The following is a 12,740-nucleotide window of genomic DNA, read 5'->3' as shown; positions in this document are numbered from 1 at the left end:
AACTATGTCCTAAATTTGACACAACAACGGCAGCTCAGCAGGCTTGCTGGACAGATGGAGCATGGTGTTGTTTCTTAAGTGTGTGCTGTTTGTAAAAAACTCCCTTGTAGCTGGCAGAATGGGTGTATAATAGGTTCATTRTAGTGGCTTTTGCAGTACTAACACTTTATCCAAATGTTGTGGTTTGCATGTCTTTGCAGCAGCTGACAGTCGTCCTCATATCAATCATCTGTCTAACTGAATCCAGGTTCAGTTCAGTTAAGTAGATGGTACCATAAGGCTTACCTACTGCTTGAGCCACTGGCAAAGTTGGAGGAATGAATGCAAACTTCTGCCATTTAAGTGGCTGGAGGGGTTGTAAGTCTTAAGCTGAGCCTAAGATAAAATGGAAAATATTGGAAATCCCTTAAGACAGTGGATGGCTCCAGATCACTGAAGAACGAAAGCCCAAGGAATGACTATGGTGGATCAGGAGAAAGGGGTATGTAATATTCAAGTGGAGCAAGACAAGAGAGAAGATTGCTGCTAAAATGGGATGTGCACATGCAGKGAGGGGAGCTCATTGCTGTAAGGCAGGAAAAACTCTGGATGTCAGTGGAGAGTCTGTTGTAAGTCTAGGAAAGAGGCTAAAGTGTGGATGGCTTCTGTGACAAGATTATCAAGTGGGGAAAAATAGAAGTTTTTTTCTAAGGTACTGTGTAGAATTTTGTTCTGAAAAAGAGGAATCAGTTGTGTTGCATTACAGTCCTGATAGGATGTTAAAAGCTTCACCAAGGGGAATAATCATGCTAAAAAAATTGTGTAATCGTTTCTTCAGGGGTATTTACTTTCCTTGTGTGTTTTGATATTCAGAGTGTTGTTATTGGCATGCTAATGATGAAGGGCACAAATCTCGCTCCTGCATTATTGTTTCAGGCCTTCTGGAGAGGTTTTATGCTTTGTGTATGCGCATGTTAACAGAATAAAAGCAGAGCATAGCTTTTAGAAGAAATAAAAGCTGGGTCACAGGAATAATTAGCAGTCTGTTTGCCCTCTTTACAGTGCTTTTCCACAGTTTTCCCTGGATTCACAGAAGGATGGAGGAAGTCTCCAACAGTTCCTTGGAAAAGGACCATAGACCCTTCAGTTTGTTTGCTAAGGATTTGCCTTTGGGCATCTTACAGGCTCACACAGAGCATTAATGAGGGCAGAGTGAATGGGAAAAGATTTTCCACTATTGGTGTTCACAACAGGGCTAGACAAATGCAGCCAGTGGGCTTATTGTTTAGATTAGATGCTCAGTGAAGACATWGCCTAAACTCCTTGTATTTGCGTATACGAGAAAGGAAACATGAAGGCATTTTTAAAATGGAGAGGAGATGGATCCTCTCTTACAGCAGAACCAGAYGGTGCTATTTGGGTGACTTTATATCTGGATGAACTGTCATACCATCAACAGCATCCCAAAAAGGAAAGGGGTACCCTATGGTAATGTATAACGCTTTTCATATTTAAATATACTTAATGACACAGGTATTCAAGAGAGTACTTTAACGTGTGGTTTTTAGTTGCTGTCTGTAATAACTGATGATAACTAAAGATGTCATCCTTCTTGACAGCATGAATTTGATTCAAAATTTAACATGCTAATACTTCTTGATAAAAGCAGTGACTGGATCAGACTGAAGAATTCAATATATTGATGTTGTAAGAGCTAGAGTCTGCTTTTTATATGTTACTATAAAATAGCAGTTCTCCCAGATGTATACAGGACTAATTCATTTTGCCTAAGTACACARTCTGTAGTGAGACTCTTATTTGGAAACTTGATTTATAGTTTTTATCCATCAAAGAAAATCTACACTTAAGAGTTACACTGTTCTTATTAAATTAACTGCTCAGCTATCATATAGCATTGAGTATTTTTGGTCTTGTTTTTCTTGTTTGATATGATGATTATGTGAAGGTCTGACTCTCTTATCAGAAATAAGCTTCTATAGAAAAATCAGAATTAAAGCTTTCTCTAGGTGGTCATCATTTCAGATGTGCTTCCAGACCAGTAAATTTTAATGGTTTCCTGACTATTCTCTTTCTAGAATAAGAGACCTAAGTACTTCTAAACTACTGTTACCTGTTTTTACATACGTGGCACAGTGTGATTTGCTAAGAGCTTTCTATTGCTGTAAATTGCCTGGGTTATCCCTCCTCCTAAAAGCACGTGGAGAGCTGCTGGTTCATTGAATAACAGTTTAGCAGCTGAATGAAAGATTTGTTCTCTGTTGTCTGTCCCCCAGTCTTGAAACAAGGACATCCCTAGTCACCCTGGGGAGAATGTGTACCTTCTCCTCTCCTGTTYTCATATTTCAAAACAGTGGGTCAGATTTACTTTTATAAATTCTCTGAAGTTCTGCTGCAGGTTATGATATTTGATACTGACTACAGAGATGGCCRCTCAGGTATCATGCACTGAGCTAGGGATTCAACCAGCTGGTTCCCGTGTTGTCCTTCCCTGACTCTAAGCTGTGGGTGTTTGTAGCAGAGACTCTCTCCAGCTCAGCAGTCCAGGATTGGAGCTGCAGCTGGTTGTCTTGGGATCTGCAGAACAGCTGCATCTGGCAGAAGACTTCAGAAGGCAGAAAGGTCAAGGCTCTGTGCTGTAAGGGAGGATGTGCCAGCTAGCAGAGCTCTTCTGACATTTGACTTGGTTTGTGTACACTGTGTGACCCAAAGTGTAGGAATGGCGTAGAGAAGTCTGGTCAATGTGTGTACCAAAATCAGACTGTTTTACAATGGGCAGCATTCCAGCAAGAATTTGCACCATGTCTTTGGAAGACTTAATGGACACAGGATTTCTCTCAACAACTACTGATATTTGCTATTATAGCTACAGATCACTGCAAAGTAGCTTTAGAGCAGGCCTAGGACACCAAGTTCTTTTTTAAAGAAGCGAACGTTTTCTGAACATGGTATATGGCCACGTGGATGTGTAGCTAGCTATATAAATGAGTAGGTCTGTAGAAAACCCAGAATTAATTTGCTGGTGAAAGACTCATGTTGTTTTAACATGACTCCAAAAGTTTTTCAAACTGGCGCCATAATCTGTTCCGTATTGATACCCCCTAACTACCAATATAGCTACAGCTATGGAGCTTTGGGGGGGAGAGCAGAGGCTTGTCTCTGTGCTGCACAAATTGGTTGATCTTTTTTTTTTTTTTTTTTCCTTCCCTCCAATTAGTTGCTTTTTGGGGTCATATTTCTCAAAGAGGAAGTCAGTACAAGATAAAAAGTACCCTCATAATTTGAGGATTAGACAAAATTGAATTTTAAGAAAAAATATTTTTGAAAATTTAAAATTATTTTGCCATAACAGTAACAAAGTGTAGAGTTTTGTCTTGTATTAAGAATTTGATCCTTTATTTTCTGACTAGTTGAGCAAAATCCCTAAATATTCTATCAAGATTTCCTGTATTACCCCCAAAAGTAAGCATATTTTATGTTTATAGGAGATGCCAAAAGTGATGCTTCTTGAAGTGTCTAAAGGGCCTAAAAGTGTGAGTCATATCTGCAAAAAAACAACTTGAAATTTTAGGAACCTAAATGGCTTAGGCAGCATGAGATTTCTCTCCCCTGCTGTGGTGAGACTCCATGGAAGAGGGAGAACAGTTCAGTCTTCACACCCCTGTAATCCTTTGATGAAAGTGACATCAGGCCATTTTTCTGCTGGGAAGTAGAGTGCGACCACAAGCTCATTCCATTTCATATAAATCACGAAATCGTCTTGTAGTAACAACTTTCGGTTACTTCAAAGGGAATTTGGTTTCAGGCAATGTTTTAGCACTGCAAAGCATTATGTCCCCTTACCAATATTTTATTTTCTCCTTTATTTGCTGCAGGCTTCATGCATAAAAGTGCAATCAGCAACAAACATACTTTCTTTTCTTTTTCAACTTCCTGTAGGAGTTCTTCATATTTTCTGCAGAGCTGGGAGAAAAATGTGAGGCAATAAGTGAGAAATTGGTGCGTCTGGAAGATCAGCTCCAAACTTCAGTCTGCAAAGTTGATGATGGAGTTATTCATATCCTTTTTGATATATACGTTTCATGTGTGTGTGTATGTATGCGGAATACTTGCCTTTCAGATTCACATGAGGTACTATTTTTTAAATGTTGATTAAATATATTAAGAAAGAGAGATTTGATTGTCTTGCTGAAGTGGACATTTTTGTTAGAGCAAGTTTTCCTGTGGTGCGTTTTCGCTGTGGCCTGATCCAGCTTTAATTGATTTAAACAGAAGTTGGTTTCTTGTAAATCAAGATTAGGCATTGAAATGCCTTTACCCTACCATTTTATCCTCTTGTTTGTAATGCCCGTGTAAGTAAATGCTTATTGCACCAAAAGGTACATAGAAAGAAGCATCCATAAATCTCCATTTCCAAACGTGATTTAACTAAATTAAATGATACATCACTGACTCTGACTGTGAATATTGTCACATTTAATTTGGCCTTTGTTCCTTTTGAAAAAAAAATGGTCAGCAGATGCATCATGTGGCAGCCTCTGCAATTTAATTTGCTTCTAACACTCCAGTGTAAATTACCAGATGAGATGTCTTATAAAGTATCCTTATCTCTTTCTGTGCTTCATCTGTCATTCAGCATCTGGTTAAAGATTGCTTAACCTTTACAAAGGCATTTGTTGGGCCTACTCTGTGGAAATTTTTCAAAATTGAGTGTAGAATATTTTCCATCTCTATCTTCCATAGAAAAATTTATCACAGAGAGACTTTGGTTTTCTGAGAAAGGAAAAAGAGCCTAAAAACTGTACAGAGACAGAGGAAGGTAAGAGTATTTAGTTTCTTAGCTTTTTGTGGAGAGAGGAGGTACTGGGCAGATGGATAATGAAGAAAGAAACCTGGGTTTGGGAGGATTACCAGATCACCCTTACACATGCCTGAAGATGAGTCGAGGGTGACCATGGTGCTAAGAGGGATTCAATTCCTCCTGTACTGAAACAGAGATTGAAACAGTCCTGCAGGGGAGAGTTTAGAGAGGGCTGAGGCAAAACTAGAAAGGATGTTGTATGGAAATTGCAGTGATATAGCCTTGTTCTAGCTAAATAGGCATTTATTACCAACTAATGCAAAGTCTGTGTTCTACAGATGTGATCTCTTGGAATTTATTGGAATGATAAACTTCATTGCACAGAAAGATTATTTTCTTGTTTAGCATAGACCACTTTGCTCACTTTCTGTAAGCTTTCTTTACCGGATATATGCTCCCTTGCAGTTGTGTTTCCCCTGACAGTGTTCRTGAGCATTCTTTTCAGGACTACATGCATGTATGTCTTGTGTATGGGCAGGRTATCTACTTCCTTCCTCTCTTAACATATATTTGCTCTCAAATGAACTTTAGTCAATGACTCTAATGAATAGCAGAGCACTGAGAGTTGTATTTGTGTGTTCTGTTCCCATCTTTGCAGGGGTATTAACCTTGTATTCAGACCCAGCAGTCACTATGACAGATCTGATCATAGTTACGGGCTACCACTAAGATGCAGTAAACTTGAAAAGTGCTTTTTTGATTCCTGAAGAAAATACACTAACAGAATGTAAAATAGTAGTATTTGTATTTTCTATATGCCATGTATGTTTCCTTCTGGATGTTCAAGCTGCAATACGTAGTTTAAAAATATTTAATCACTGTAAATTTGAGAGGAATTGTAGGTTAATATCATTCTAAGCTACAGTTGTCTGATCTAGATCTGATTAAAAGTATCAGTGAAATTTAACTCCTGTTTTCTAAATACAGAAATATAGCACTGATATCTTGGTCTTCCTGGTAAGACCACCAGTTACAAAACATGAAACCATATTTAAAAAATAGGGACATATAGAGAAGCARTTCAGCAATTCAGCTACCACTCATTAACATTCAGTTGCTACTTCAAAGGTAGTCCAGATCAATATGCATAAAAAGTTACCATCTGGTATATGTAATCACTATGCTACACTTCAAAAAGGACTGAAAAAAGCAGCTACCACAGTGCTTTAAACCTATGGATTGCTTTCTAAGTAGGAATTGCTCAGTGCCTATGAAATAAACTTAGCCTCACTGGTAACTTGCTTATATTAAATGAACCAGAATTGAGATTGGTGCAACGATTTAGCCTCTGTAGAAGAACCGATTATTAATAGTTGGGTTTATTACTAGCACAGTAGTTTATTTGATTTTAAATGAAACCATCTCTTATCTYACATGCTAGGCAATTATGCAGTCTTCATTAAAAATCTATAGAACTCTCAGAGAGTAAGGGCTTAAAGATCTGAAGTTGTAACGAAAGCAGTATAAACTTTCCAAACTCTTTATTTTCTAGTTCTCTTTATCCATTCTCCTCACCTTCCTATCTCTCCACCCCCAAAAACTACCTTCCACATAGAAATATTACAAATTATTAGGTCAAAAATTTGATGAGATACTGCATAGATATAATTAGTCCTATTGTCTTCTCATTACAAGGCTTTTAAAGACCCCATTGATAAAAATGAATTCCTGTTGCTCTCAAGCCATTTTGCCAATGTTTAGTATGTGTCATAGCTTTGATTAATAATTAACTTTGTTTTAGAAAAAAAAAACCCAGATGTTGTTTTTCATTCTACGTTTTGATGGCAAAGAACACTTGAATCAACCATGCTGCTGGTAATAATCGCCAGTGCAACCTGAACAAAAGGGAAGTGTAGTGATATTTCTTTGCCCTGAGTTTTGCACTGACCCACTTGGGATTCTCATTGAATAGTGAAGCTTTTCACAGCAAGTGTTAAACTATGCTTTTGTATAAAAAGCATCAAACAATAGGGAAAAAAAGCTCATCTGTAGCACTCTGACAGATTTGATAAATTCTGTGTAGTATAACCAAGTAAACCCACAAAACAGTCAGCTATGGTTAATCATTGGCAAGTGTATGAATCCAGTCCACATCATTAAGTGGAAAAACCAAAGGAGGAGAGGTGACTCATTGCTGGTGTCTGCAGAGCTGATGAGAGGTGTTACTTTCCTGACAGTAAGGGCTTGGATTTCCCAGTAAAATTAAATGGAGCTTATATTGCAATTTCACAGTCATTTTTGTTCTTAATTAGCAGTTACCTTTTGATAGACAATTTGAATGCATGTAATAGTTCCTTCTAGTGAAAATGCTTTTGTTGAAAGAAAACTTGGCTGTACTATTATTTAAAATGCACACAGAATCTCCATTCCTTGTCCTTTAAACAGTTATTTTGAAAATAATTTTTGTGCCTAAACATTCACTAGACACTAGTCCATCACCTTTATTATAAGGGCAGGCTCTACTATAAGTCCCAGCAGTGTAGATTTACACCAGAATCAGGAGGGCAGAATGTAGTCCCTAACTACACCTCATGGAGAAATCTCACCCTGCGTGAACCTGTAAGAAATTCTGGCAAGCCACGAGAATGATAGGTGGCAATAGGTCCTTTTGGTCTTTATTTTGGATGAGAGGAGCGTGGGCTCCTTGAGCATGTGTCCTTTTAGGAGAATGTGGTTCTGCGTTTGGCATTCTTGCCATGAAGAAGGTGGGTCAACACATTTCCACCCATGCACTATAGTTTCTTTGCCTTCCAWTTTGTGCTGTTGCAAGCGTTTTGGAGGCTGCTGTTATAGGCAGCTCACTAAAGTGATTCATTTTTCAAAATGTGGTGAGTTTTTGTGTGTGTGTGTGTGTGAATTTTGGCTGTGAATGAGGGTGACAGCAATAAAGGGGAGGAGTAGAAAATTCTTAATCTAGCTTCACTCTTACAGGCTCCCTTGTGTTTCCTTGGGAGAAGGAAGGGAGACATGGCCAAGGGGCCATTTTGCATTCTCACTCTGAGACCACATAGATAGACCTTACTTAAAAGAGGTAGGCACTTGCCTTTCCTTCTAAAAGCACACTTCTAAATAGCCCAAACCCGGGTCATTCCAAGTAAAAAATGAAACGTTCTACATCTGCACTGTTCCTTTGGCACATAGGTACCATAACTCACATGCAATTATGTACTGGGATGTCCAGCTKAGCTTTTGTGTCAAGCCACTGTAACACTCAGCTGTTACAGAGAAGCAGAATAGTTAACCAGGTAAAAAAAACTCTTTTTAATTAATATTTTTTGTTCCTCAAATCTTACTTTCCTCCTTAGATGCCCAAAATGGCTGTTATTCTTCAAAATTCTGTAGCTCCTTASCTCAGCCCTGTGGTAGCTCTTGGCTGTCCTACCAAAGCCTTTTGTCACATTATAATACCCTTCATTTCTAACCTTTCCCTTTGGAAGGTAACTGGTTTGCAATATCTACCTTATGTCTTTTTGTTTTTTTTTCCCTAAACATCTGTGCTAAGAGAAGGGGAGATAGATTGAGGAGCCAATAGCCCATCTTCTTTTAAAATGAAGGAAGTCTACAGTCATTAGATCTGCTTTTATCCCTGTGTAAATCTTAGGCTATGTCATGATGTGGGATCAAACATCCTTCCACAATGAACTGCTGACAGATCTTCCTCATATTCTTTTTAAAGAGTGAGAAAGTCAAATATGTGAAAAGCTTCAAACCAGCCCAACATTGGAGCTGCAGCATTGTTGCAGAATATTGGTTCTCTTTGTATGAAGCTGTCTCAAAGAAGTTCTTTATTTTCCTGCTTACATGAAAAAGAAAGCTTTTACCAGTTTTTCACCTGAACACAACCAGGAAATATTCCTAGTTGAAACTTGTTTTGGTTCCTGCCTTCAGTATTGGCGTTTGCAGCTCTGGATAGCAAACTTAAGCATAAGGAGACATTCGCATGTGTCCGTTGCAAGTCAGGTACATTTTTTGCATTTTTAAAATGACATAACCTCAGTATATGGCTAGAGAGTCCATGCTGTGTCTTAATACCATATATTCTGCTCAGCTGTAAAGGCTAGTTTGAAAGGTACTTGCAGGTTGTGCTATTATTCGTGAGGTTTTTGAAACTTGCTGTATACAGACTATTCAGGCATCTTTGTTGTTGCTCCATCCTTCTGTCAGGTAAGATTCACTTTCCCTGTCTTCATTTTCCTCCTTCCTTCAAGGTGTCTGATCTACTGTCAGGAAAATATTCTCTCTACCTAAAAAGAATTTTGTAGTCATTTTTGATATTACACACAGCAGCATGTAGTCACAGCCTGCACACCAGCTGTAATTAAATATCAGAGGCTTCATGATGTTCATAAACTGAAGGATTTTTTTTGCTCTTACCAGTTAGGTTTCAACAGGACCTCATGTTTAAATTGCAGAGTGGTAGACAGGCCAGGATCACTTAATCAGAAAATAGTAATGTTTCTTACTTCAGAGAAGCTGCAAGGCATAATTAATTTGTCCTTGCCCTTTGCTTTGAGCTCGTGGAATAGAAGTTTAGTGTATATTGATTATGAGTAGTCAGAATCCCTTTAGAGTCATAGGACTGTCCAGAAATTAGAAGTATGAACTCCTGGTTAAAAAATGTTAAGAGTAAAATATTGTAGTAAATATATGTAAAATACATAAAGATGAAGTCTTGAGAAAGTGATAACAGAATTAAAAGCAGCCTGAAGGCTTTTCAGAGGGGTAAATGTGACTGTCTGAAATAGGGGTGAGTTGTATAGCTTTCCCATCACTTTCTCTAGTCACAATTTTTCAAAAGCAGCTCACTTTTTACAGTTGTATAACCTAAGGGTATTTTTTTTTCTCTTGACATTGCATTGACATTGTGACTGAGTAAAACAACATTTCATAAAGGATAAAGCCTGTCTTTGTGTGTTATCCTTTCTGTGTATTATATTTTTGAAAGTAAGTTGTTTCAGCTTCAGCCTGTTTCATTACCCTTGAAGAAACACATTTTGGACTCTCAGAGATCCTGTTTATGTCTTACTGTTGTAGATGAACTTATTTTGCTCTCCCTTGATCCATTTATGTTTGCCTTTTGGGGTCCTTGCTCTTTAGCCTTATCTGTACCGGAGGGAGCATTGGCCTCAGTGAAGTTCTGGGTGGGCCCTAGGGGTTTTTTTCACGTAGACTTTTGTGTTTTAGAGTCTCAGCAGCCTCTGACTTAGCTCAGGCTCGCTCTGCTCTGCATGTAATAAGCTAGGGAAGAGAAGATAAAGTTGCTTATCTCATTGAGCTACATGCGGTCCTTGCTCATGGATTCAATGATGGATAGTCTCACTGATGTAAGATTAAGTTTATCAACAGAAAGGATGATGTACTGGTAGTATACACCATGCTTATTTGCAGAAGGGTCTAGTTATCAGAACAAAAAGCTGTACTACTTAGAAAGCCCAGAGGCTTAAAAGCTTGTGCATGTCTCAACAGTCAGCACTCCATGCATCTCCAGTCCTCCTTTCCTCTGCAGGTGTCTCCTCACTGTCCACCTCTTCTATTCTGGTTGCCACCACCTGCCCCTTTCCCTCTGTCATTTTGGAGCTGGGGAGAGAGGAGAGGGGAAGGTAAGTAAGTACCTCTTAAGAGGTAGAGCTATTTGCCATTATTTTATTCCCTAGTGCCTTGCAGGAAACCTGAACTAGGCAACAGCACATAAAGTGTGGAAAACTCTCCTCTCTCAACCAAATGAAGCATTTTTACTGAATTGTGAGATGTTCTCCAACTGGCTTTAGTCCTTTTAGCACATAACAGAGACCTTGCTACTACTAGTCTCTTTGCTTTTTGTTCAAAGCATTCACTGTGGATCAATATATCGCTGCTATATTTTTGTTGTCTCTGCTATAATTTACACTGATAATTCAGCTAAGATTAAAGCCTTCTGGAGGTAAGCAGAGCCGAAAAACTTTCTCTATTCTAAGCTAATTTTGCTATTTAGACGCTTCTTCCCCCCTCCCCTTTCTTAGCACACATTTCCTAGCTCTCTCACAACATTGAGCACCCACCACCCAATTGCTCTCACCTAGGAGTGCTGGGAGGTCGGAGTCTCTGGTGTTGAACTGTGTTTTCAGAAAAATACCAGCCAATGCCACTGCTTCCATGGTACAATTTTTTCATCTCCCTTGTTCTCACAAGAACAGGATGCAAGCAGTATCCCTCATCCCCTCCCCTTTTTTAAGTGCTAAATAATGCTACTTGAGAATCTCCATTTGCCTTTTTTTTTGAAAGCAAGTGTGAGAAATATATTAATATTTAATCCAAACAGTTTGGAAGAACTTGAAGCTACAATTGGATAGCCATGGCCATCTGTTGTAGCAGTAGAACAACAATTTATTTAATAAGTTGGAAAGAGAAAAGGGGCTGCCAATCACCTATAGATTTATTCCTTAATAAAGCCTGCACAATCTCTGCAAAGGGAAATCCAGGTGGTGAAGGAGACGCTCCAGACCATGCTGGTGCAACTTCAGCCAGGCAGGGAGGCAGGAGAAGAAAAGGCTGGAGACCTCCTCTGTGACAGCTGGTGTCCAGGAAAACAAGACTTGAAGGAATAATGAGCTGAAAGAGCTGGTAGGATGACATTAATTCGCAAAGGGCTGCTTTTAGTAACTGAATACTGTTTTACCAAGCCTCAGGGATTTCTTCTCTCCCTGCATAACTAATAACTAAATCAATTATGGAGAAACAGAGCCTGGAGGGCTATCATCAGAAGTATTCTACACGGCCTCACATATTTTGGCACAGATTGAGAAACAGCTTTCAGAGCAGAGCATCTCCTGTAAATGTGTAGATTACAAATTGATACATTTTAAGTGAGTCTGCAAAGTTGCCTTTAATGTCAGTGAAATGTTCTCCTAGAAGACTCATAAACAATATTTGTTTTCGTTACTCACGGATTTTTCTCCCTGATTTAAAAACATAACATTAAAGCTGGTATATCTACTATTTCTTGAAAAGTAGCTGTAAGAATGTAAGTACTTTTCTTTCTTTAGCTTTAACAGCTTTCTTACACTCAACATATTTTCACATTCCTGCCAATAATTAAATCAATAGGATGAAATTCAAGCTAACCAAGTTCTTTTAACAGAAGTTTGGACTTCATTTACTCCGTGGTATTGAGTACAATGGAGGTAACTAACAGCAACGCCTGCAGCAGTAGTTTGACTATTTTCATTTAGATATTAATATAAACTTGCTTTAATATTACAGGAGTTACAAAGCACACAAAAATTAAAATAATGTTGGTGATCTGTGCTCCTTATATTTAAGTAAGTATTGTATGAACAATAAGTAAGTCATTTAAATCTCTCTGTAAAGTTTATTAATATATTACATATTACTGTGTTCTTTATAAAAGTCAGAAGGAATAGACACATATGTGTGTGTATATATATATATATATATATATATATACATATTTAAACATTTACTTTTTAATAGGAGATAAAACCAATGTTCAACTGAGACCAACTACTATAAATAACCTGCATTTAGATCAGTGTTCAAAACAGTTAACAATTAAGAATTCATGGTCTATTCTTACTTGGATACTAGAGCATATCTGATATCACACAAAACTCCGCTTCTGACATTTGTTGCAGAAAAGAATTTAAAAAGTATATCTCTCTGGTTAATTATATGTGTTTAAGCCAGTAAACAAGGCAAATTACTTCAATTTCGTTACTGTACTTTTGTCTGTAATACTACTTTTGTCTGATATGTTTAGACTGACTGTTTCTACTCCTTCAATTACTCATTTCACAGCCACATTGTGAAGGTTTTTGCAAATTTTGAAGCTCATTGGATTACTAGTCCTGGAAGATTGTGTTCATTTTCCTTGTGTGTTTTGTTA

At 38.1% G+C, this 12,740-nt stretch overlaps 1 protein-coding gene across 1 annotated transcript in view; it reads left to right on the top strand.

Moving 5' to 3' along the window:
* DISC1 (DISC1 scaffold protein) overlaps window positions 1-12,204 on the top strand; it is a 208,517-nt gene extending 196,313 nt beyond the window's left edge. The window contains 3 exon segments of the mRNA XM_085315478.1: window positions 3,937-4,047; window positions 11,287-11,391; window positions 11,393-12,204. Coding sequence (XP_085171604.1) covers window positions 3,937-4,047; window positions 11,287-11,391; window positions 11,393-11,434 — 258 coding nt within the window. The 3' untranslated portion in view covers window positions 11,435-12,204.
* The last annotated feature ends 536 nt before the right edge of the window (window positions 12,205-12,740 follow it).

The sequence above is a fragment of the Rhea americana genome, unplaced genomic scaffold, assembly GCF_003343005.1.
Source record: "Rhea americana isolate MKP2758 unplaced genomic scaffold, rheAme1 scaffold_43, whole genome shotgun sequence".
Lineage (NCBI taxonomy): Eukaryota > Metazoa > Chordata > Aves > Rheiformes > Rheidae > Rhea > Rhea americana.
Note: the sequence above shows the minus strand (reverse complement) of the source record. Positions and strands in the feature narration are given on the sequence as shown.